The sequence below is a fragment of the Acipenser ruthenus genome, chromosome 18 (genome assembly GCF_902713425.1).
Source record: "Acipenser ruthenus chromosome 18, fAciRut3.2 maternal haplotype, whole genome shotgun sequence".
Lineage (NCBI taxonomy): Eukaryota > Metazoa > Chordata > Actinopteri > Acipenseriformes > Acipenseridae > Acipenser > Acipenser ruthenus.
The window spans coordinates 21,902,665-21,927,725 of NC_081206.1; the positions used below are offsets into that span (position 1 = coordinate 21,902,665).

The 25,061-nt window shown below is 36.7% G+C and overlaps 1 protein-coding gene across 1 annotated transcript in view; it reads left to right on the top strand.

Annotated features, from left to right (window-relative positions):
- prima1 (proline rich membrane anchor 1) overlaps window positions 1–14,998 on the top strand; it is a 36,992-nt gene extending 21,994 nt beyond the window's left edge. The window contains exon 4 of the mRNA XM_034927456.2: window positions 13,508–14,998. Within this exon, the coding sequence (XP_034783347.2) occupies window positions 13,508–13,607 (100 nt within the window). The 3' untranslated portion in view covers window positions 13,608–14,998. The remainder of the gene's footprint in view (window positions 1–13,507) is intronic.
- The last annotated feature ends 10,063 nt before the right edge of the window (window positions 14,999–25,061 follow it).

Sequence of the window (25,061 nt, forward strand, 5' to 3'; positions counted from 1 at the left end):
GGAGTCTGAGCTCCCCCTCTCCTGCGCACAGCCACTCAGAGTAACAGACAAGGCAGATGGGCGCACTTCATCCTGCCGTGGAAACTTGGTCAAAGTGACCCACCTGCCATTTCTAGGTAGTTCGAAAATCCGGCGGCCCCTTTAGCCCCAAATCTTAACTACTGTCTGTACAAAATAACCAGGCTCTCTTGAAAGAGCTGTTACAGACCTGGTAAAGTTCCCTTTGCCTGCATTACCTGTATTACATGTAGGTTGTAGGGGTCGGTCTTGTATTGACTCCTCTTACCCTGTGTCACACAGTCAACAGGTAAACGAAGGGAGTTCAAACCTATAATCTATACTATATGATTCTTCTTGAGCCTTGGTTAATTGCCATTTGGAAGGATTACCATAATGGAGGAAAGGCTGTTGACACACTATCATAAACACAGGCCTGTGCTAATAACAGCGGCACCAGGAAGCATGAGTGTCCTCCTGACCATTGCTCTCCTGTTTATTTTAATTATCGCTGCACTGACCTGTTACATTTAAGCTATTGACATTTCAGCTACATAGTACAGGCTGAGGTTGTGTAACAACTAAGCTGCTTCAGACTTTTGGGAAAGAATTTGCTTCCTGCAAGAAACCCAGGGCATGCCAGCCCTCTGTAATGTATAGCCCTTTTAAAATCAGGCATTTGCATAGCAATAGGAGGAAACAAAGCAGCAGTCATGAGGCCTTTTTCTAAATACAGCATGCATTTTTAGAGGTTTGAAAAAGATTGTTGTGTCAGTCGAACAGTGTGGCTGTGTTTGACTGGCAAGTTTTAAATAATAACAACACCCCCAGGATTTGAAAAACCCAAGGTGACTTTTCTGCTGCAGCTGAGGGTGGAATTGAAAGGGATATGGAACTTGTCAGGTCTTTGTTTTTAGTTCAGAACAGAACTGTTGCTTTGGACATGCTAAGGGCCTAATTCAAATAACTTATTTCCTAGAAAAACAAAAGCATACAAAATACAGTGATTTCCCAAACAACAAAAAAAATAAAAAACATATAAAAATAATACAAAGACAGTAATTATTCCACAGAGGGGTTCTTGTAACAGGATAAAGGCTTGAGTTTTGTTAATGTCACCAGAACACCGAGCTGGAACTACAGCCTTGCATGTGCAGTTTTGATGTATCCTTTTTGATATTAATACATGGTAACATGTGGTGCTTTTTCAGAGATTGAATTCTTTAAGAAGTAGACATGATGCTATTGTATTAGTTACTGTGGTTTCACTGGTGTAATTTGTATTAATTTCCAATCTTGTGCATTGTTGGTATTGCTGAGCTACACATTACATTTTAACCTAGGAAAGGCAAAACACAACTGAAAAGAGGAGCAGAGGTGCTTTGCCTTCCCTGATGCAGAACTGATTTGGATGGAGAGTGTGCTGTCCCCTAAAAGCCTTTTCCACACCTTTTTCTTAGCATTAGTATAGATGTCATGCCTTTCAGAATATCTGATACACCCCCTAACACAGATACATAATATTGTGTGTCTTATAACAAGAGTACTATTACATTTTTGTGAGTTTATCTGTGTACTTATTGTTTTTAAATGGGTGTGGTGGATACTTATATGACACAATGGGCTTTGTTCAAAGTATTAACATGTTAGTTTTATTCTACAGCAACACAGGTGAGTATAAGAGCTTCCTTCTGCTCTCAGATGGCTGGAAACGATATACTAAATAACAAGTCTGTGGGAAGACAGAATCTCAGACCTTTTCTCAGCTATTGGACAATTGACCACATTCCCCAGATGTCTCTTAGCTGGTTTCATGTACATAAGCAGTTCAGGGGCACTTAGTACACAGACTATAAATACTTTATAAAGAGACATATTATATATTTACCAGTTCTAGGCCACAGAAATTGGTGCCTTCACGATGCTATATATATATAGCTAGGTGAAGGTGATCCTTTGTGTATACTGTATAAAGGAAAACATTTTTTTCAATAAAAACTGCTAACCTGTTCAGTGGAAATACTGGGAATATATTATCCAAGGTCATGCCTCTTCCTGTATGTATAGCTGGAAAACATCTTGTTACCATGACGCTGAGTAGTCTATATGCTGTCTCACAGAATACCCTGCAGTGTTTACAAGAGACTCATTATGTTACATTTGCTGTGTCCAGTGTTGTCTGCATTGAAGCATTATATTTTTCACATATTACAGAGCCTTTTGAAATTTTAACTCACACATTATTGGTCATAAGTCAACTGGGGAATACATTTCTCAACATTTACTCTGGATTGTTCACCAGGAGAAAAAGAAAAAGAAACAAGGTCTGCACAATCATGTCGCTTTATCTACAGTAGCATAACATCTTTTTTGTTTAGTTACAACAGTTGACCTAGAAATGATAGATAATGGCCTCTTTTTAGCCAATGAGAAACAAATGTTTACATTTTGATGCAGTATGGTCTAATTCTGCTAGAGTAATTTTGAGAATGAACTGTACTCAGAATGGTCAATCAAATATGCTATTGCATCTTATTTTGCATATTGCTGTATAATAAGCTACATTTTGACTGTTAGGTACCGTAGGTACTTCAAATCTGCAACACAACCAAACAAATGGGAAATTGCCTTGAGACAGTTGAATTCATTCATTTAAGCAGTTGCTAAAATTGAATTTTGCTCTGTGGGCTCGAGAGAGTCCTTGATAGACATGAGTTACATTTTCTTTGTTGAGTGCATGGAGCATAGCCGGGGCAATCTGTTAATGTATTTATTTTAAAGTGATATATGTGCCTGTAAAAAATCAAACCTGAGGAACTTGCAGCTTTTTGGAAGTCATTTTCCAAGGAGAGCTTGTCTGTGGAAGTACTGTGCGTTTTACTGGTTTTTATATGTATTTATAACAAATTGTTTTACCAGGAGAGTACACAATTAAAGTGATGCCTTTTTCACATGGGGGTCTTGGTGACACAGCAAGAGAAGCTTGGGGTGCAGCCTCAGTTCCAGCACAAGAACTCCCCCCTCGGGGATGAAGGAGCAGTTTACTCATGCCTTCATGGGCTTGCCTCATTTTACTTGTATGCCAATTGGTTTTGTGATGGCTTTGTCCATTCAGACCACAGATATAATATCATTTCCACTTGTTATTTCTTATTACTTTGATTTATTTTTGGTGACTTGTCATTTTGAATTGGTTGTATTTATTTTAAAAGAAATTGGGCTTTGACAGATGGTAAGCACTGTTGAGTTTCTGCCAGTATTATAAGCCAGAAATGTTTTAAATCACACCTCAAGAATAACATGAAAGTACTATCTCAAACAAACAAGCAAACATAAACAAATGGCACAAGACTACTTAGCAACAGATAGGCCCTAAGCTTTGGACAGGCTTCCTCTAATGAGGTCTGTGTGGATTAACACTTTAGAACAAAGCATGTGCGTGTTTCAAGTTGCTAACATACCAGGGATTAGCATAAAATTACGTAAGTTTAAAACTTCATATGCAGCCAAGGTAGCTTTGAATGGTCCTTTATGATTTCCCCTCGATCTCTGAGGTAACAGAGCCAAGATAATCCTGTTTTACTGGAGCACGTCACCCGAGAGATGAAAGCGAGCCTATAAAGGAAGAGCAGTCTTGGGTTGAGGCATCATCCCTGTCATAGTTGCTAACAGGAGGTGGCAGGATACACTATACTTTCCCACAGGCAGGCTGGCAGTCAGGCAGGGAAATAAATAAAAAAATAAACTGAATCAGACTGTGATAGCTGGGAAGCAGACAGTGGTTGAAATCAATAAGAGACACTGTTTGAGCAAAACACTCGGCACCAATAACATCTGAACTTTTCCTCACCATGTTCACCCCTGCTTGTTCCTTTGAAATAAAAGAGCAAGTTCTGCTTCTGAGGAGGCTGTGTGTTTTATATTATAAGAAACACCTTAAGGCTTATTAGCATTCCACATTTAAAAGGAAAGTCATTTTAAATGAGCTCTGGCACATACACACACTGGATAAGACATCAGATTTTAATAGAGGATATATAGTGAGTGTATGGTTGTCAGGTGCTTCTTGATTAGACTAGTTGCTGATGTTTTAAAATAAATATGTATTCAGAATGCAGAGTATTGTGAAGGATATTCCCACAGACCTATATGGTTACCATCCTATAATGCTATAATATAATAGTACTGGCTTTATTGCACAGGGGTGTCACAGCAGCCCCACATCCTTGCACAGGGGGTCCCAGCAAGAAACCGTTTCAGGATCGCTGTCTTTTTTTATAGAGACCCAGTTGTATAACTCAATGGCCCCATAAGATCTCCTTCCCAGCTATCACAAAACTCCATAGAAGAGTACTGACAGACTGTATACTATAGCACTGGAGACGGAGGTCCTGTATTTATCAGCATGACATGTATTGTAATGCAGTGCCAACGTTGCAGTGTTTTTACCATCTGTGTTGTAAGTCAACTCATTTTTCTGCATGTGTGCGATAGTGATAGGCAGGATTTCTTTTCACATGTTAACTTATTAGTTACATTTGGTTTATTAATCACAATGACAAATATACTTCACTTTCATTATAACAGTGCCGCTGGGAGTATTTGCAGAGTGTGTGTTATGTATTTTAATGAAGAGGTGGAATTTAATAGAATTGAATCTTCTTGGAAGATATAAGAAGTAGCTTTCATAACAGTGCACCAACAGAAAGCATGTTAAAACAATACAGGAATCCCATCACAATTCAACAAACTACTTCCTTTCAATTAGAATACTTGTATGGTTCAGTACTTGTGTTAAAGATCAAGTATCATAATTGAACCTTCAAGTATCATAATGTGGTACATGCATTCTTTTTCAATTATAAACAATTTTACCTTACCCTCACATTTTGGAGCTACCTTATTCCTGCTGGGTTAATCCTTCGTGTATTTTCAGTTTAGGTCCTGGAAATAAAATTCAGCATTGTAAGATGTAAAGTGTAGTGTGGGATGATTGAATGTTTGGCCCAGGATCTCGCCTTCTGGACCGATAGGAGCTGCCCTCGTTTTGAGGTGCGACCTCCGACGTCGGTCAGAGGTCACTAAGGCCGGGTGATGGAGGACCACCGACCCCCAGAAGGGAGATACAGTTGCAAAGGAAGAGGTGGGGAGGAGGAGGAGAAAGACTTGCAGAACAAGTAGTGGAAGGTGAGCCTGGACTATAGAGGTTGAGGAACTAATAGGATTAGTGTAGTGAGCTGAGCTGAGCCCCTAGAACTACGCCAAGCCTATATTTAAAACATCGACTTGATTTGAAAAGACTTCAGGAATCAAGGTTTACCTGCTTCCCGCAATAGCAGGAACCTGCCATGCTATATAAATAATGTCACCTTGACACTTGGGTTAGCTTTTTTTCTAAAATAACTAGAAACAACATAAATTCCTTGAATCATGTTTGTTATAAACATTTGCAGATTATTGATTAAGAGGTGTATTTTCAAGACAGGTGGGATTTGTGGCCCACTTTAGAAGCACCACACACAGAAGTCACAATTACAGTGCACAGTAGAGACATTAACATTTCACCCTCTGTGCATAAATCTGGTTTAGTGACATTTATTTGGTGTCCTCAATTAAGCAGGGTACTGTACTGTGTATTCCTAAAAGGAGAGGTCAGGAATTGGGTGGGCAAGGAGGCTGACCCCTTTCCCCCTCAGAGGGGTGGTCCCCTTGGGCTCTAAATAAATGAAGGCAAGAGATCTTAAATCTCTGTCACATTGCATTTTATATTTTTGACATACCATAACTGGTATCAATTTTATGAACCATTACACAGTGCTATTAGTATATGAAATGTCTTAGCTCTGATTGGCACTAGCAGTATTATGACAGGTCCCCCTGGTCTTCAGTCAAGGATGGTTATTTGCATCTATATTGCTGATTCATGGTTCCTGATCACTCTATGTGTTTTAGTTCTAACTCCAGTGACAGAAAGTTCTACCAAGTCCCTTTGGATCATTATTTAATATAAAGTTTATCCTTGTTAGTTATTATAGTTTTATCTTGAGGTTAATGTTTTTGATGCTGTAAGCATTTTAAAAGAGATAACTATTTTGGGTTATTTATAATAATATTGCAGAATAGACAGAATAGACTTATAATTAAAAGTTTTAAGAATTACTGTTTGGTATTTTGTCCTAAACCAGCAGATTAAATAAATGGGGGTAAAATTAATTAGTTAATTGGTCTAGTCTGCCTTTTATTGCAACTGTGGTACCATACAGTAAAGTGAAAATTGTAAAGGGGTAGTACAAACATTTTTTAAGTTTTCAATCCCTGTAGGGCCTGTCAAGATGATGGTCTTACTAAAATGGCAGAACCAAAACAAGAAGTCATTTATCCAACTATATGTTAGGCCTGAATCTGCTTATCTAAAGTCATTTTTAATGTCTCTTTGATGATATCCTCAGACTGAGGGATCTCTTCACCTCTCAACAGTGCTAAAAGCCTGACGGTAGTTATGAGGATCATTATATTACTGGTGAAATCCCCCAGAGGAAAGCAGAAAACTATTCATTATAAATCTAACCCGCTGTTAAAAAAATAAATAAAAAAGTGAGCAAGAGTGAGAAACAGTGGGGTTCTTCCTGCCTGGACCTTTATATACATTAAAGCGAGATCCTTAATAATAGGGTTCTTCATTTTTGGTGTATATTTTTGAAAAGCGCACAAAATACAGCACTGGCTTGTGTTCTTCATTGAAACCTGTTAATTGTGCAGCAGGTTTGGTGGTAAAGGCAGAGGATTTGCTGCTTCATGCAATAAGATTCAATTTGTTTGTTGTTTCTGCCCAGGTGAAAGTAGTGTAGCAGGGGCATCTAAGAGGGTAAGCAGACAAGCAGGGCATCGATAATGTCTAAAACGTGGGTTGTCGGACACAGAAGAAAAACAGTGGGGTATTTATAAATCTGTAATTATGAACGTTTCTTTTTTTGGGGGATTTTGCATAAAAGGCAGAATGTAGCCACTCCACCACCTGCCATCCCCATTTATAATATATTATTTAAGATCTTTATTAAATCGAAGGAGAAGATGACATAGATAAGGCATCATATATTAAACTGGGATGGTTCAGCCTAATTTCCCAATGGTAGCACATTTGAGATGCAGCATCCTGTTTCTGCTCGAGATCCTGTATCTTCTACCTAGTTGTTCAGCTGTGGTGAGATAAAGGTTTATTTAGTAGGTGTTTGTTGTACTGAAAGGAAACACCTGCTTAAAAGTAGTTTTATCAGCACTCAACAGATCAAATCTGAGCTTGAAAACAAGCTGGATATCTCATCTAGATTGCTGATTTTATTTTTATTGAGCAGTAAAAAAAATAAAAAAGAAAAGAAAACTGAGTCACAAGTTAATGGAATTAATATTATTTGAGTCAATACAAGATACAAATACTTTGATTGAAAACCGTCTGACTATATATCGCCCATAACTTTATCATAGTGTTTTGTGTTACCTTCCATGAAACAATAACTGAATGAGTTATTTGAAGTCGTAATTAGTTATATAAGGTTGGATATTCATGAAACTGTTCTGTATTCTGTTACATAAATAGAAGACTATTTTATTCATCAAAACAGCCTTTATAAACAGCCTTTAAATGACTCATGAGTTGAAGCTTTGTGAATGGAGTCATTGTTTCAGCATATTTCTTTGAATACTCAAAAACCATTCAGGTCTTCTTTTTCCATCTCTGTATGGCTGCCTGTTTACACCCCTGAGTTCCCCTGACATGAGCAAGTGGAGGAAAAAAGCTATTTAAGGTGAAATACCACATGAAGAATACAGGAGCCAAATATTTATTTTTGTTACTGTTTTCTCCTCGCAACAGTAGCAGTCTAGCATCAGCCCCCGTACCAGTATCCTTTCTGAACTGGCCTGTACTCAAGCATTTAATAGCTCCTGAATGTTTCTCTGCTGCTTGAACCACGTTTCCAATTTGGATAATGGAGCATCTGCTAAGGGAGGCAGTCATCTGCAGTGAATGGCTCCTGCTATACCCAGACCGGCTCTTGAAAAGACAGCGTCCATCATTCACTGCCAGCCTCAGCATATGCTTCTGAAGGGCTCCGCATGGGCGACTGTACTTCTGATTAAATGAATTGGCCTTGTTGCAATAAATTGTTTCTCCCGCTTTCTTCTCTAATCATTGTAATTCTGGAGCCGTCTGTTGTAATGAGAAAAGCAGCATATAAAACAAAAATCTTCTTTTTTTTTTTTTTTTTACTAAATATAACCCCTCCCCCCCTCCCCCTTCCCACTAGCATTCCCTGCCCCGTTCTCATTAAATCTCCACTCTATATAAAAATTACCCAACTGTCAAAGAGGTTTGACTGCATGGCATTTAAGAGGCAAGATGCTTTTTTTTTTTTTTTTTTTTTTTATTAACGTTCATATTTCCATTGGATGTAATTTAATTAGATTTTTTTCTCAGGGAAATAATAAAATATACAGAAGTCAAGCCCATTGGCTTTAATTTAAATTTCACGACCCAGTTAAAAAGACAGAAATAGAGAAAAACGGTACCCTCAAGACAAGCATAAAACAAATAAACAGCTCAATTCATTTTGCTTTCTTTTTGTAAGTAACACTAATGTTCATCTACCACAATATAAAAGCTGTGTGCCTCACTTCCAAAGTGCAGTATGTAGAAGGGGCAGGGGTAGAGAGGCATACAAAATACAGCACCTATGTTCTACGTTATGGATCTATACTGATGCTTCTTTGCCATTGTATTTCAAATTAAAGGGATGTAAACGTTAAAAAAAAATCACAAAGTCAACATTATGACCAGCATTATTTCTCTATTTTATGGAACTATGGACTAACATCATACTGTAGGAGGACAGTCCCCGAACATGCCAATGAAATAGCAAAAGTGTCAAAAACACAGTTTGTGATCTGGGTCGTGTAGCAGACTCTGAACCTGACATTGCCATGGTCAGACTGCAGTTATTGGAATTCCGAGGGTGTGCTTTCAAATGTTCTGAAGCATTACTCTGCCCTTTCCTGGTGCCAGGCTAATTCGACTTGTCCCTGGTCACTGCTGATAAGAAGATGCCTGGAGGAGATATCAGTGGCTGTTAGTAAAAGGAGGATTATGGATAATGCCCTTTGGTGTTCTGTCACAGATTTATTCAATCAACAAAGTGGACTACAGTTATGGACAACAGTTTGGCATCATCTAAAATTTTAAGATTGAGATATTATTAAAAAAAAAAAAAAATATATATATATATATATATATATATATATATATATATATATATATATATATATATTGATCTTATATTTTAGGTTTCATTCGACTTTATGAAGCAAATTCAGTTAAGTCTCTAGGGTGATTTAAAACGTTTGGCCAGAACTATAGGTTAGATGGAGAATCAGTAGGAAGTTATAAATGATTTACTTGAACTGAAAACTAACATTTTAGTTTTCTATATGTCTTTCTATACCATGTGGTAGTGCTGTAGAATATGTTTTAGGTGAATGTTCCGAGGCTTCTAATTTGAGTTTATCTATGATTCTGAGATCTCTTCTGAGCCCACGGGTGGCACTTTAAACTTCTGAGTTTTAAAAAATCACTAGAATCAAATTTTCCCTGTTTTCTTTCTTTTTTTATGTAAGCCACACCTTAGTTGGCCAGGGGTGGTCAGCATAAGAAGGTCAAACAAATTACCATGTTTATAACCAAATGCTGAATGAGCCAAAATGTCTTCATATTCGGAAGAACCACAGCCATCTAGTGAACACTTACTGTCTATTGCCAGCAGTATAAAATTATTCCATAATTTGATGGCACTGGCGCTAACAAAGATAAAGACACAGGCCTGTGTTGTATATTTCTATAGCTGGTAATTAGAACAGCAGAGCAGCTTCTGAACTCAACTACCTTATCATAGACCACTCTGGGTTCCAAGGCTTTATGAGTTAAAGCCACAGCCGACTGGATTTTGAGTAAGCACTGGGGTAGTTTTATGGCTATTCATGCCAGTATGAATATTATTAACTATACAAGCTACTGTAATAATAGTATTTTTAATTGCTAAGAATATTGACTTGAAATGATGTCTATGCGTTAATAAAATGAAACAGCAGAGCTACTGCAATACATTGTACAGAGTACTCTGGTGTGGTATTGAAGTAGCTAAAGACAGTAAAGTATTTTAATATATCCATCCATACATACAAAATAGGGATTGCATTCCCAGTGAGGCCCCACATTTAATCTATTACCCTCAAAGATATCATGTTAATAGGATAACAGACTTGGTTGCACATTTCCTTTCCTAAATTCCTTGGGGGAATTAGAGGTCTTGAAATGTGGCTATTTGGAAATTGAAACCAATATGAGGTATGCAAGTAACGTATAAGTTATATGGAGTCATTGACTGTACAGGCACCTAGGAACAGGTCCAATCTATATTAGTTTTCCCATGTTGTTCCTGTTTGTTTATAAAATCCTATCCAGGATTTTCATCAAAAGCAGTATTAATTGACACATGCATCAGCTCAAACCTCTCTTTTCAGCAGCTCTGAAAGACCAGTGACCTTTTCTTTATTCAGGTTTAGTGGCATTTCACTATAAGCAATTTGACAAGCGCAATAAAAAGCTTTTTTTTTTTTTTTACTTTGCTCAACAGGTTGCGGAACTTTGTCCCAGCAAAAGGAGCTTATTAGTTCCTTGGCGCTTGTAAATTTAGATGGCAGTTACACCAGTGAGAGATGCTGATACACGCAGCACATTGTGAGCAAGCGCACTTTGAAAACATCACAGATTATTTTTTCAACCTTAATTTAGTAACCACTTATTTCTTTAATTGGAGTTTGATCTGTAGGGATTACATACATTATTAGCAAAAAACAAAACTTTAATTTGCGTCATTCCCATTAGAAATGTTTTGCATGGTAGGCAATGTGCAACTGAAGAAGAAAAATGTTGGAAACAACACAATATTTGAAATGTTATTTTCAGATATGTTTGAAAAAAAAACATTTGAAGGTAATTCTACACTAATGCTTGCCATGATGGTATTTTACAGACACGTCCTTGATGGTCAGCAAAAATCTTACATAAATTATATTTTCTAACCAGTTAATAGAATACAAATTAAAGTATTTCTTTTTTGTACTGTTTATTGCCCCAATGTGTCAGGCATTGCTATGAATTAGTATATGCAGTCGCTCCATGGCTTCTGCTATTGCTCTGGCTCCTGAGGCACTGTATTCAGTCACATGGAACCTAATTGCTTTGCTATGGCAGGAACAGCAGAAGAGCACTATTCTCTGCCCATGTAAAAGGTGACATTTAAAATGCCTGTGCCACTTAATATATCAGTATTGAAATGTTTTGAGTATTAAATAAAGGCTTTCTGACTGGTTCTAATCTGGAAATGTGTAATAAAAAATAAAAAAAATGCTAAACCCTTGGTTCTTCCACAGACCCCTAATCGGTCAGTGCTGTTGGGCATGAAATGCAGGTGAAGGCATTCAGCTCCATAGAGACAGCTCTGCAACCCCTTACAAAGGGCGGCCCCATTCCTGTATTAGAGTGACAGTATCATTTCTAACCACCTAAGCAGTAGCCAAAGAATTCATGTTATTTGTCTAACAGGCAATACAGCTAAAACTACCTTTGTAAAGCTTAGAGAGCTATGGTGTGAATAAGAAATACAAATAATAACACATAGAACAAATGTGTTATTTTTTACAGCCAGTGTTGCAAGGGGACAGGTCAATTGTTACACTATAGTGTACCAACTGTACTTAGAGAGAAGACATGTCTAAAATCTATTGAGGGGTGCATTTAAATAAAAGGTCACCAGGATGCGATTAAATGGTATATACGAAATGGGTTTAAACAACAAGAATAATACATTAGTTGAGATTTCTGGAATTTTTCAAACTCATAGCAAGTTGCTCTTTGAGGCACTTTAACATGAAAGTAAAATGCTGTGCAACATCAGAAGTTCCTTCAAACAGGATTTTAGCCGGTCTGCATAGTCAACCTTCAGCGACATTTTTAAGAGATTCGCTTTTTATATTAGGATATCATCCTGCCACACATCACTGTGCTCGACTACAATGTCTAAAGTGGCCTACTTTGAAGAATAGAAGGTTATGTAAATGTATTGAAGATTGTGTTGAACAGCGTGCAATCTCTAACTGCCTCTTATTTGTGCACTCGTTCATTGCGTGATGTTCAAACAAGTTCAAGTTACAGGATAGTTCTCTTCAGTATAGTGGGAAGTAATGCACAGTTGTAGTAAACGATGTCAAACCAGTGTTGTTTAAAATCAACAGTGATAAACCAGGCATATTTGAAAAAGATCAATAACATTAGCAGCTGATGTTCCCTTCATTTATCACTGTTGAACGGGTCCCTAGTTTTAATTTACTGTACTGGCAGTTACTTCAGGCTCTCTGTTGTCTTTAAGACTCATATATCTTTAAACACTAATCTAACCTGCTGTGCTGAGATTGTCTATTATGGATAGTACATCATCATATTAGTAACCACCTGTACTACTGCTGTGTTATTTTACCAATTCACAGGAGAGATTTTTCCTTGTTTCCTCGGTGATGATTACTGTTTGACTTGGGGGATATTGAGAGACCAATGGCATGATCTTGAAAGAAAGCTATTGCTCAGTTTCATCACAGAATAAAATGGATCTTGTCTACTGTCAGCAATCTGAAAAGATGTCTGTTAATATAAAAAACAACCCACTGTAAAAACATTTGACCTTTTCAATGCTTTTGGCAAGAGGAAATGCACTGCAAGTATTTCTGGTCAAGTACTTGCATCCATTGTTTAAATTAATATCCTGGCAAGACGTGTATTAATAAATATATAAGAGCTACTATTTGTCTGAGTATAGATTTGCTGTAATGTATTTGCTACCAACTAGGCATCTATGAGAACATAATCTTGCCTCTGGCAACTCTGAAGTTCACACATGGGAGCTTATTGCCCATAGTCTGTCAGTTCCAGCAGATGTGAACACAATCTGATAGCTGGGCAGTCAGGCAAAGAGCAGAACAGCTGGATCCTCAGAGAACACTATTGCGGGCAGCATGGGCAAAACGATCTTCCCACTGAACCAATATTGATCCACAATAGTAGTGCCTGTCGGGTGTTTTTGGCTTTCTTATAACAGGTCTTCCACATGAAAAGCATGTAGACCTAAATACTGTGGAGCTGAGACTTGGTAAGGATGAAGATGGACACTTTTAGTCATCAGAGACTGCTCACATGAAGCTTCAGTAATTTGTGTTTTGTATATACAGAAGCAAGTAGTATGGCATGTTCACCTAAACACTGGTCCAAGAGTATGTTAGTCAAGAGATGCGGCATCCCAGTCTTCAGTCTTCTATCATTATTAATTATTTGTGAATACATATATTATTTAAATTAATTATCGTAGCCACTGTTGGGTGAATAAGTCCCCTTATCTTTCTTCTACTTCAGGAAACCACTGCGAAAGGAAGAGAATGGAACAAGCCGAGGTGAATATGCAATGGCCTCCCGAAACAAGAAAAGGGTGGATGCTAACAATGCGGTCGTATAGGATCCGAGATGAAGAGGAAGGACACACAGACCCTCAACCCCCCTCCCCTCCAAAACACAGCTCCTCCCAACAGATGACAGGGGAGCTGAACTTTGAATGCACGCCCAAACCGTGCTTGTGTGCCATGGCTTCACTGGGAAATGGAAGAAAGAGACCTAGAGTGAGAGCAACCTTTGGGACTTAGGACCTCCTTTTCAAATAGTGCACACATATAAGATATTCAGAGCAGGGAGGCAGCCTTGCTCTGAAGTCTTGATGTTTGTCAGAAGCAAGGATGAACCTGTCAATCACGGTAACTCGGATAAATAAAAATCTTTGCATAGACATTTGCAAAAAAAAAATGTAAATAAAAAAACTGCATGCAGTCTTTCTTGAATGCAACAACTTTTTAGATTCCTCTGCCTTTTATTGTTTTTTTTCTTTTGATGCTGCATCAGGGCAGTGTTATTTGGCATGAATTACAAGAGAAGGGGCAGCCCATTTGAGCCAAAATGCAAGGCACTGCATGGTCTGACCAGTGATCTCTTGTCAGACCTGGTCATTAACCCCCAGCTCCAAAATAACAAACCAACAACGTGAATGAAGAGGGATAGATGGTTGGTGCCAATTTTGTGAACCAAAAAAACTGCATGCCTTTAAAAACTGGGAACAGACTTTTACCAGTCCCCTGACTATGCAATTCGAAATAGCTATGGTTTGCTTTTTTTTGGTCACCAGTATCGTTTTTAGAAGTTAATCAGATTTAAAAAAAAAGGTGCTGTTTTTAAACTCCACAGTTTATTTCATTTGCTTGGTTATATTTTTCCCCTGACAGAAGACTGTTGATATGTTCAATGTATTTTACAACATACAGGTACATTAAATACCCACCTACTCTAGGTTCCACCTGAATTTTCACGGTTGTGAACCTTTTTTTTTTAATGGCTTCCATTTGTTTTGTATTTATTTTATTTCTTTGCTCCGCTGTCATCAGCTTCCTGGAATACAGGGACTGTGGTCATATTCAGAGGCCTGCCTCTATGAAAAGCTTGCTGCCTTGTCTGTCTCTCTGAACATGAAATGCATGGCCATCATCACCCCCTCTGCTCTGGCTTTGCCTCAAGGGAAGGATATTTTATTGGCTAATGTGGGTGTCAGTTCATTAAATATATAACCTACGAAAATATTTGTTAAACAGTAATAACATAGCAACATTTATGACATTACCACAGTCAACCTGCTAAACTGTTCTTGTGAGTTCTGTTAGAGTTTGTGAAGTGTGGGTGCCTAATAAACAGAACGTACTGTAATTCAGTTAAGGAAACCATCAATTTGATTTTTATTTCCCCCCATGTTACTGAGCGTCTCAGAATATATAGAAAAGCTCTAAAAATAAACTCATCCTAAAAAGCTGTTTGTCCCTAATTTGTACACGTGCATTTACTTTTCAAAATGAAAGAAAAAAAAAACATTTGAAAGTTACAAGACTAGAAATAAGGACACCGGTTATTGAAGCAGAGTTGGGTTGTTTATTTTTTGTTTTACAGTATAACTGGAAAGGGTAAGGGCTTTTTTCACATAAAAAAACAGCCAAACAAAAACCCTTTTAGAAAAACACTTTGGATAAAATAGCAGAACGAAATTCACCTTTAATGTCTTTAATTCACTCAGCCACTCGCTCAGTTCCAGAATGTAAAAGTCATTTCTGTGTGATTTTACAAAGAGTCTTCTATAAGTCACACTGGTACTGTACCTGGTGTACTCCATAGCAGTGTAGAGTTACCTGGTAGGGATCTCAGACCTTTTCAAGCAGGTTCATGTAACTGTTTAATGTGTCAACACTGTACCTTGTACCTTTTGTGACACTGGTAACTAGGCTAACTATTTTCAAGACACTGACAAACAGTAGTGACTGTGTTGGAGCCAGTGCATTTCCCAGCAGGTCCTTCTCCTTTGAGGGGTGCAAACTCCAGGGGGTATGAGAGAAAATTGACCATAAATAGTGAATCTTTTTTTTTTAAATGAAAGAAACGCTTAGAGAAGACAGGAGGCTGTGGAATATAAAGTAGGAAATACTCAAGTACTTAATGTGATTACCGGCTTATCCTTTTCTTTCCAAATGAAATCTCCCCTCTCGACAAAGAAGAATAACCCTTGGGATCCCACTGAAGAGGTCTGTGCTGTAAAAGCATCACTTTGCATGAGAACAGGGGGGCTGACAAAAGCTGGACGAAGGCTTTCTCTGCTGAGGATGCTCGTGGTTCAGAACAAAGTCTTTTGATTTGAGTTTTTTTTTTAAAAAAGGGTCACTAAATGGAGGGTTTGTATAGAATGGAATATTTCACCTGTTTTGTATTTCCAAAAGTGGGCTGTTCTTGAGGTCTGGCATGGTGGCTGAATTCAGTAAAGGAAAGTGTCTTGGTGCATTGACCTTTTCTACCATTCTTTTGAAAGCATACATTCCTTTTTATGTAATGGAAATGGCCCCACGCAAGTGGTCTTTTTTCATTCTTTTTGTTACTAATTTATGTTCATCTCATCTTTATCACATTTAAATGAACTAAAATCAATGATGCCAAAACAGTAAGTATCTGTACTTGCATGCAGTGAACCCCCTACTCTGGACCTGTGCATAAATGTACTTAGCAGCTTTTAGTAGCACTAAAGATTTTATGATTAAGAGCTTGAAGTTACGATTGGCCTCTGTGGAGCAAAGTGCTGATCTCAAGAATGGACACTTCAGGTGTGTGCTCTAGGTCTTAACATAAACATATTCCAATAACTCACCTTTCAGTCCGAACACGTCTAAGTCCCCTGAATAAACAAGTGCTGGATGAGTTCAATGTTGCTAAATCTTTCTTAGTGTCTTACAAAAAATACAAAAAAACAGTAAGATGTTCTTCATAGCGCTGAGCAGAGTTTAGCTTTTTGAAATCAATATCAGAATTATAAATCAAAAAAAAAAAATCATAATTGTGTGTATAATTGTATTTTTGTGTTCGCCTTTGGTTAGAATGGTAGGAGTAGGACTCCCGAGTGGCGCATCCTGCACTCCGCTTGAAGATCAGCAGTTTGAATCCAGGCTATGCCACTGCTGACCGTGACCAGGAGTTCCCAGGAGGCAGCGCACGATTAGCGAAGCAGTGCCCGGGCAGGGAGGGTTAGGTCGGCTGGAGAATCCTTGGCTCACTGCGCAACAGTGACCCCTGTGGCTAGCCGGGTGCCTGCAGGACTGCCTGTGTGCAATTCAGAACTGCGTGGTCCTCCGATGCTGTAGATCTGTAATGGCTTCATGGCTTTCAGTGCAATAAAAAGCGGATGGCTGACGGCACACGTTAGTGCGGGGGTTGCAGAGGTGAGCCGGGTTGAATAATTGGGCATTCCAAGTTGGGAGAAAATCAGGGGTAAAATAATTGATGATTCCAAATTTAAAAAAAGCATGGCAGGAGTAAATGGGCCCTCACCAAGTTATTTAAAGAATGTTTTTATGAATAGAATAATGTTTGGTGCACATGAAACTGTTCTACACTGCTGTTGGATTCTTTAACAACACGCTAGAAGAGTTCCATGTTTCATCATTTATTGGTACAAAAAAAACAGGCTGTCTTGTGTGTGTGTGTGTGTGTAAGGTAACCATCTTCTCCTGTTTTTATATTTTGAAGGCCACTGTTCTTTCCCTCAATGGTTTACCTCTATCGCTGAAAGTTTAGACTTACCTCTTTCAGTCTGTTGTGAAGTTTTTTTCCTCCTCCTTTTTGCTCCCTTTGCGGCTGTAGCTCCCTTTTGGGGGTGAATGAATTCCATCACCCAGCCTGGGCTGACTTCTGACAGCCTCATAAAGAGGGCGGCACATTTCTGACCAAAAGGCAAATTCCTTTATTCCAATTTAATCATGCAGTCCCCTTGCTTATTGAACTATATTGTGGTCTACATCTTACCACCTTCTGTGTTTATACTGCTGAGCTTAATACAGCGAGATCTTAATACTGCGTCCCGATTGAAAGTAACTGACTGGTGAGCAGATCTTTATGTGGAGCAGGTCACATAGATAGTAGTTCACAATTTTTCATATTTTTGAATACTGCTGTACCAGGAAGAAGACTACAAACATTGTAAAGCTAGTTTTGGTTGCTGTCTAAAGTCCTAACATATGATGTATTATATTCAGTGGATTTTTAAAATACAGACTAAAGCAAAAATTCTGTTTCAGTGTTATTATTTTAATTTAACCCTTATTATTATTAACCCTAATATTGTACTATCAAGGAAGGAGATGCAAGGAGAGATTAACCACCCTACACCTTATCATTAATCATTACAACTGTGTATATAGCACTAAAGCATTAAAGAAGACCTATTAACCAGTTTTCCTGCTACAAAATAAATTGTATTGAGTTTGCAAGAACAGACCATGCATTGTGACATATAACTGCATATACCTACAATATACCCAGCATCTGTGCATACCAGTGTATCATATCATGTACAAATAAAGTGTGAAAAATAATGCATGAATGTAAATATGATTAAGATTTAGAAATCTGCCTTGACTGTGTATCACATGTACAAAGTAAAATAAATATGTTTATAGGAAAATAAATAAAATACATTTAACAACTCAAGTTGTTGATATGCTACCAATCAGAATTAAATACATGTTGTCATGTTTATGGAACAAGCCATTAATGTATATTTGGTAATTAAAGGTTGTTGCACAATATATGCATTGCATATCAACATGTTAAACATATACATTGTGCATTTAACTGTTTAAATTGTGCCATGCTGACTTTTTTAGTTTTAAATAAAATTGTACTATTAAAACCACTGTGTATTTCAGTTTGTAAAAGGCTCATTTAATGAAGGTAAAGCTTACACATATTGCTGATACTGTATTTAAGGATACTGTCCATCAGTAAAAACAAAATTAAAAGTATTCACTTTATTCCAAAAATGTAAAAGCAGAATTTTGAAAAACAAGAAACACAACATGATATCTGGTACTATGAAATTTCTTAATTTCCATGCCTTAATCTCAGGAAATCTGTAACACTTGCACTTCCTATTTCATTTGACCTCTGCAGAGTATTCTGGGTCAAAGCATATTACTGGCTGAAAGCATGTCAGTCAGTAGGGGAAGCTGCTGTTTGGTTAATGACTGGAAAGAAGCCGTTGAAGGGGTGGGGATAATTTCACCATCCAGTCCAGGTAAAATGACCATGGAAGTGCAACACTACTTAAAGAACTGCTTGCAAACTGAGGTGTGCCAGCTAGTCCTTGCTGGAATTACCATATAACTTTTTCATGTTAGCATATATTAAAATGTTTCCACTTTATAATGTTTAATAGCTCATGCAAAGCAAATACACATTTCTGTTAAGCGCTTGCACTAAGTTGCTGACTAAACTAATTAAGTGACTTCGCAGCACAAATGTGCCGTGAATATGCAAACCCTTATTACCACAACTGTTTATTCACAGAGGGAACAGTTAGCCTTAATGGAATGGAGAGACAAAATTCAAAGCTCTATAATTTACACATTTGCATTACAAAAACATGCGATTACTGTCATAGTGACTTTTTTAGAATAGTTATTTGCAGTAGGTGATCAAAGCTGATGAATTTTGAAGGCAATTATAAACAGCAATACACTCAGAAGCTAAGGATGCAAAGACAGAAATAAACTACATTGAAAGCCGTGTCAGCCTTTGAACAGCTATCTCACTTATTAAACAGAATCATGGATACTTTGTTGTTATGTCTCTTTGTAATTCCTGAATGCACTCTGGTCCAGTGAAATGAAAACATTGAAATTAACTTTAAAGTGAACGCATCTGCTGAAGAAATGTGTCATTTAGTGCCAGTGTTGAGTTGCTGTGGGGCAAGACAGGATGTCTTCATTTCTTTCCATTTCTTACCAAGCAAAATAAATGCGTGCACATGTGGTACCCAAGTAACTCAAGGGAACAGGCCAACTGTGGAACACGACTTGGAGAAAGCATAGAACATAGAGCATGGACATAATTAACTTAGTATCAGTCTGATACAGTATATAACAGTCCATCTTATCCTGTCTAGATTCATTATGTATATCATATGAGCATGAAATATTAGAGTTACTAATGTATTCTCCTTCTTGTTTAAATTCACTCTGTTTCAATCATTACAACCTGGTGACTTTTTAAAACTCAGGTTTAAAGCAGCTCTCTAGCGCTAAAAGAGCTCTCAGATATGTAGTTTCTATACAGTAAGAACAGCTGGTACACCAGAATGTAACCATTACTCTGCCCCACTGCAACACCATGCCCCTAATGGATTTAATACATTATTAATAAATACATAGAACGAATGTGGACTTTTGTCATGCCAGGGGTAGAGCTGATGACTGTAAGAAAAAATAATTAACAAGAGGATTCTAAACAGCAAGAAGAATATATAAGATAACTGTGCTACTTCAGACCTGTAGCAAGTTACTTTTTAAACAAACGTTTCCAGCATGAGACAGCTCACTGCAGTTTTTTTTAAACCCCCATAACTCTTCAATCTATACCTCTGTAACTGCAATGCTTTACAGCTTATTTACACATTTAGTTTACACCTGATTTTGATCTTCAAAAGCCTAGCACCTGTGTCTTCTTAAGCTCTGCAATCAAATGAATGAATTTGCTCATTAAAGCCTTCAAAGCTAATTTCATTATTCCACAACGCTATTGTTGCCTGCTGCCTTCCCCAATCTACTCTCCTTATGTTATTTATGTTGAAAATCCTCAGTTTCTGAAGAAGTCCTCCGTCACTCAGGCTTGGTTGACCTTAATTGAGGGCTGTTCCCACCAGACTTGGAGGTAAAATCTGATGTATTGCCTCTCCTACCTATTGTCTATTATCATTCTACACTAACTAAATCCATTGCATCTATCAAAGCTATGCATCAGCCTTTGAATGTTGAAGACAAGCACACAGCAGCAACAAGAGACAAAACCTAATCTCAATGTTATGGGATGCATCTATCTTTCTATAATATGGAATTTCTGATCTTTTCCATTGGAAACACAGATTTGAAGGTGTTTTAGATAAAAGCTATATAATATAGTATCTACCAAATGTGACATTTGGAATCACGAAGAGACAAGTGTATACAGAGAGGAATGTGAGTAAAGCAGACGCTGAATGAACAAGACTGTGAACCGTGGACTGCTTTTTCTGTGGATGTGCTATTTGAAGGTAATGCAATTAGACATTTGGAGCAATTTAAGCATTCATGTATTGTCCAGCAAGAGCTCCGAATTATCCAGTAATAAAACAGCCTTGACAGCCATAACAGACAGAGTGAAATCCTAAAGAAAATAGACACAGAGGTCCTTTATTGTCACAACAATCCTGTTTTGAAACTGGAAGTGAATACATTTGTATCAATAAGTTTCAGTTAAAACTGCACAATGCAAAAAGACGAATACAATCTGAAATAACTGAACATTTTCAGCTTACTATAGTAGACTGCAGTATTTTATTTGAGAGCAAATGGACCAACTGAACTATTAAGCATCTAATAAATACTAGTTAGGTTTCTAGTATTCCCTGTATAGCCAGTTTTGTCTACTGGGAGAAAACATACAGTAAACAACAAACCCTGTTCATTTAGATTATTATTATTTATTTCTTAGCAGATTCTCTTATCCAGGGCGACTTACTGTTGTTACAAAATATCACAGTACAAAGTATCACATTACAAAATACCATATTATAAAATATCACATTACGGATAAGAACAGTTATAAAGCACAATAAAGTCAGTAGCAGATAAATCAACTAAGAGCAAAATAAAGAATGCAGTAAATACTTACATTTAAGAGCGAGTTCGACTAAAAGCAAAAAATAAAAATATTTGCTTATGTAAGAGCATGTAGTAAGTACAATAAATGGATGAGAATGATTTCAAATTAGAGCAACTGCAAATGAAAGATGGTTCAAGTGAAACTACCTCTGATGCTTCTCAAGCATGAGAAACAGTATTAGGCGTGACTGAGAGATGTGTTCTAACAGCAGTAGAGGAGTAGAATATGATCACAACCATCTGGGCTACTAATTGCACCGGACAAGGGTAATTGAAGCCGTTAATTTTTTTTGTTGACTTTGAATTGGAACTTCTGATGATTTAGCTGAATTTGATGTTGACGCAGCTACAGTGTATTTAGATCTTGAATATGAAAAATAAACAACACTGTAGCTTCTCAAAACAGTATTCCTTCTGTGAATTATTGAATTGTAAATACTTTATTTAATCAACTTATAGTATATGCCATTATTTGCCTTGAGAAATGTGTTTTTTATAATTAACTGCACTTTGTTTCTGACAATTATATATTTTACACCCCAATTTTAAATGCACAATTTGAATGTCATCTTTGCAACCCACTTGTCAATGATTTGACCCCCAGTTTTCTCCCAAATGTAGAATGCTTCCTCAGCACAGCAGTTCCCCACAGCTGCTCTGGAGAACTGAAGGTCAGGGTAGTTCTCCCACCCCATGAGTTCAGTTGTGTCAGTGCTTTTGAAATCTTCATAACAACTCTTATAAATATACTGTGTTACCTTTTCACCTCATTCTAAATTCTCATGAGACGGTGTAGATGGACATCCGATTGCCTGGCGTGTAATAACGGACGTATATGTCCATCTTTGAAATGCATATGGATCCTCTTACACTTTCAAGACGCACATGCTCTATCTACAGTGCCTCATTAAGGACAGTGGCATTTTTTTTTAAATGTGCTTTGTCGAGATCACAAGATACTGATCTCAGGATTTCGAGATTATGACATAGTTTATCTTCTTGTATTTCATAGTTTATCTTGTATTTCATAGTTTATCTTGTATTTCATAGTTTATCTTGTATTTCATAGTTTATCTTCTTGTATTTCATAGTTTATCTTGTATTTCATAGTTTATCTTGTATTGCATAGTTTATCTTCTTGTATTTCATAGTTTATCTTGTATTTCATAGTTTATCTTCTTGTATTTCATAGTTTATCTTCTTGTATTTCATAGTTTATCTTGTATTTCATAGTTTATCTTGTATTTCATAGTTGATCTTCTTGTATTTCATAGTTTATCTTGTATTTCATAGTTTATCTTCTTGTATTTCATAGTTTATCTTCTTGTATTTCATAGTTTATCTTGTATTTCATAGTTTATCTTCTTGTATTTCATAGTTTATCTTGTATTTCATAGTTTATCTTGTATTTCATAGTTTATCTTCTTGTATTTCATAGTTTATCTTGTATTTCATAGTTTATCTTCTTGTATTTCATAGTTTATCTTCTTGTATTTCATAGTTTATCTTGTATTTCATAGTTTATCTTGTATTTCATAGTTTATCTTCTTGTATTTCATAGTTTATCTTGTATTTCATAGTTTATCTTCTTGTATTTCATAGTTTATCTTCTTGTATTTCATAGTTTATCTTGTATTTCATAGTTTATCTTGTATTTCATAGTTTATCTTCTTGTATTTCATAGTTTATCTTGTATTTCATAGTTTATCTTGTATTTCATAGTTTATCTTCTTGTATTTCATAGTTTATCTTCTTGTATTTTATAGTTTATCTTGTATTTCATAGTTTATCTTCTTGTATTTCATAGTTTATCTTCTTGTATTTCATAGTTTATCTTGTATTTCTTTCCTCAGTGAGCCAGCCACTGTATCTATCTATGTTGTTGTTTTTGTTATTTTGGGATTCACACATTTGATTAAAGTATCAAATATATTTATTGGGGTATGAGAGAAAAATAATTAAAACCCCCTTTTTTGCCTCTGCAAACCAAAATAAGTCAGTCCATTTTTTTTTTTTCCATCAAGAAGTGCACTTTGAGCCTGTCCACCTCATCTTGTCTCAGCTGTTGGCCGGGTGCCAATGAAAGGATATGGAGAAGGCTTTTATTTTTCAAGGCTCCAGTCCATCACTGTCTATGAACTAGCTAACAGTGCCTTGAAGAGATATGGCCACCTCCTTTGGGGAGAACTGCCTACGTGTGAAAAAGACATTTACTGTATCAGAAGCTGTCAAGGCATCACTTAATTTAAATAAAATACAATAAAAACATAGACCTCCTTTTTAGCTACTGCATAATGTATTACAGCACATATATTTGGAATATTATAGCAATCTTTAAATGTTTTGAATGGGAGTATTATATATAATAAATGACATATATATTGTCATTTATTAAAATCAAAACACTAACTTTTCTACATATTCGGAAGTATACTGAATAAAGTCACACTAATCAAAGCTTCATTATTGAACCAGTATCAATATTTGTCTAATGTATAACTCATTATTACCGTACTACTCTAATGAAGTTACTGTTTAGTGTTTAATGACAAATACCTTTCTCTGTGATATGGTTTGTATTAACAAATTCATGCAACGTTGTTACACTAAAAAATCTCCACTAAGAACATCTCCACTACAAAACTATAGACATTTATATAATATGCCTAGCTGCAGAATTTTGCAAAAGTGAGTGAAATGACCATTCAGCTCTGTGAAGTAAGTTATACTGATGACCTTATTATTGTTATAAAATCACCAAAAGCAATCTGCATGCAAGAACTGGGACAGTTGCTTCAATCTGGTTGAACTGTTACAGTACTTGATTAATACAGTATAGTGGTAATGCTTTTCTTTTTTAAAATTGATATGCAAATACCCATTATTTGAAGTTCAATTTATGTTAATAAATAGTCACTGCAATACGGGGTGCTTGTGAGTATCCACCATTGGACTGCTATTGCAATTTTGTGCTATATGTATGTTTATTAAAACTAATATTATTTCCAACAAATATATAAGACATAAAAAGATAGCTGTGTAATATTTTTTTTTGGAATAATACTGCTACTTTGTCATTTTAATACGATTACCTTCTATTAACCTCTCATAGAACTTTAATAAATGGGTTATTGTCTATCCATGTAATAACCACTACTCCAGACGGGCAGCAGTGTGGAGTAGTGGTTAGGGCTCTGGACTCTTGACCGGAGGGTTGTGGGTTCAATCCCCGATGGGGGACACTGCTGCTGTATAGCAAAGAGCAAGGTACTTTACCTAGATTGCTCCAGTAAAAATCCAACTGTATAAATGGGTAATTGTATGTAAAAATAATGTGATATATTGTAAGTCGCCCTGGATAAGGGTGTCAGCTAAGAAATAAATAATAAAATAAAGTGTTACCAATGTATTTTATAGATGGAAAATATACCTGTCTATTTCCCTGTGTTTTTCAAAAAGTTAAGGATGCCGAACAGCATGTGTTTACGGCAAATCAAATTGTATTGAAATACCCAAATCTCACTCTGACCTCGCATGCTGTCTCTGACATGCTGCTTCTATCCATAGTTCAAATCAATCAAAAGCAAACTAAGTTCAAGGAGGATAACTCAATAAGCCACACAGAGAATGGGTAAACATGCTAA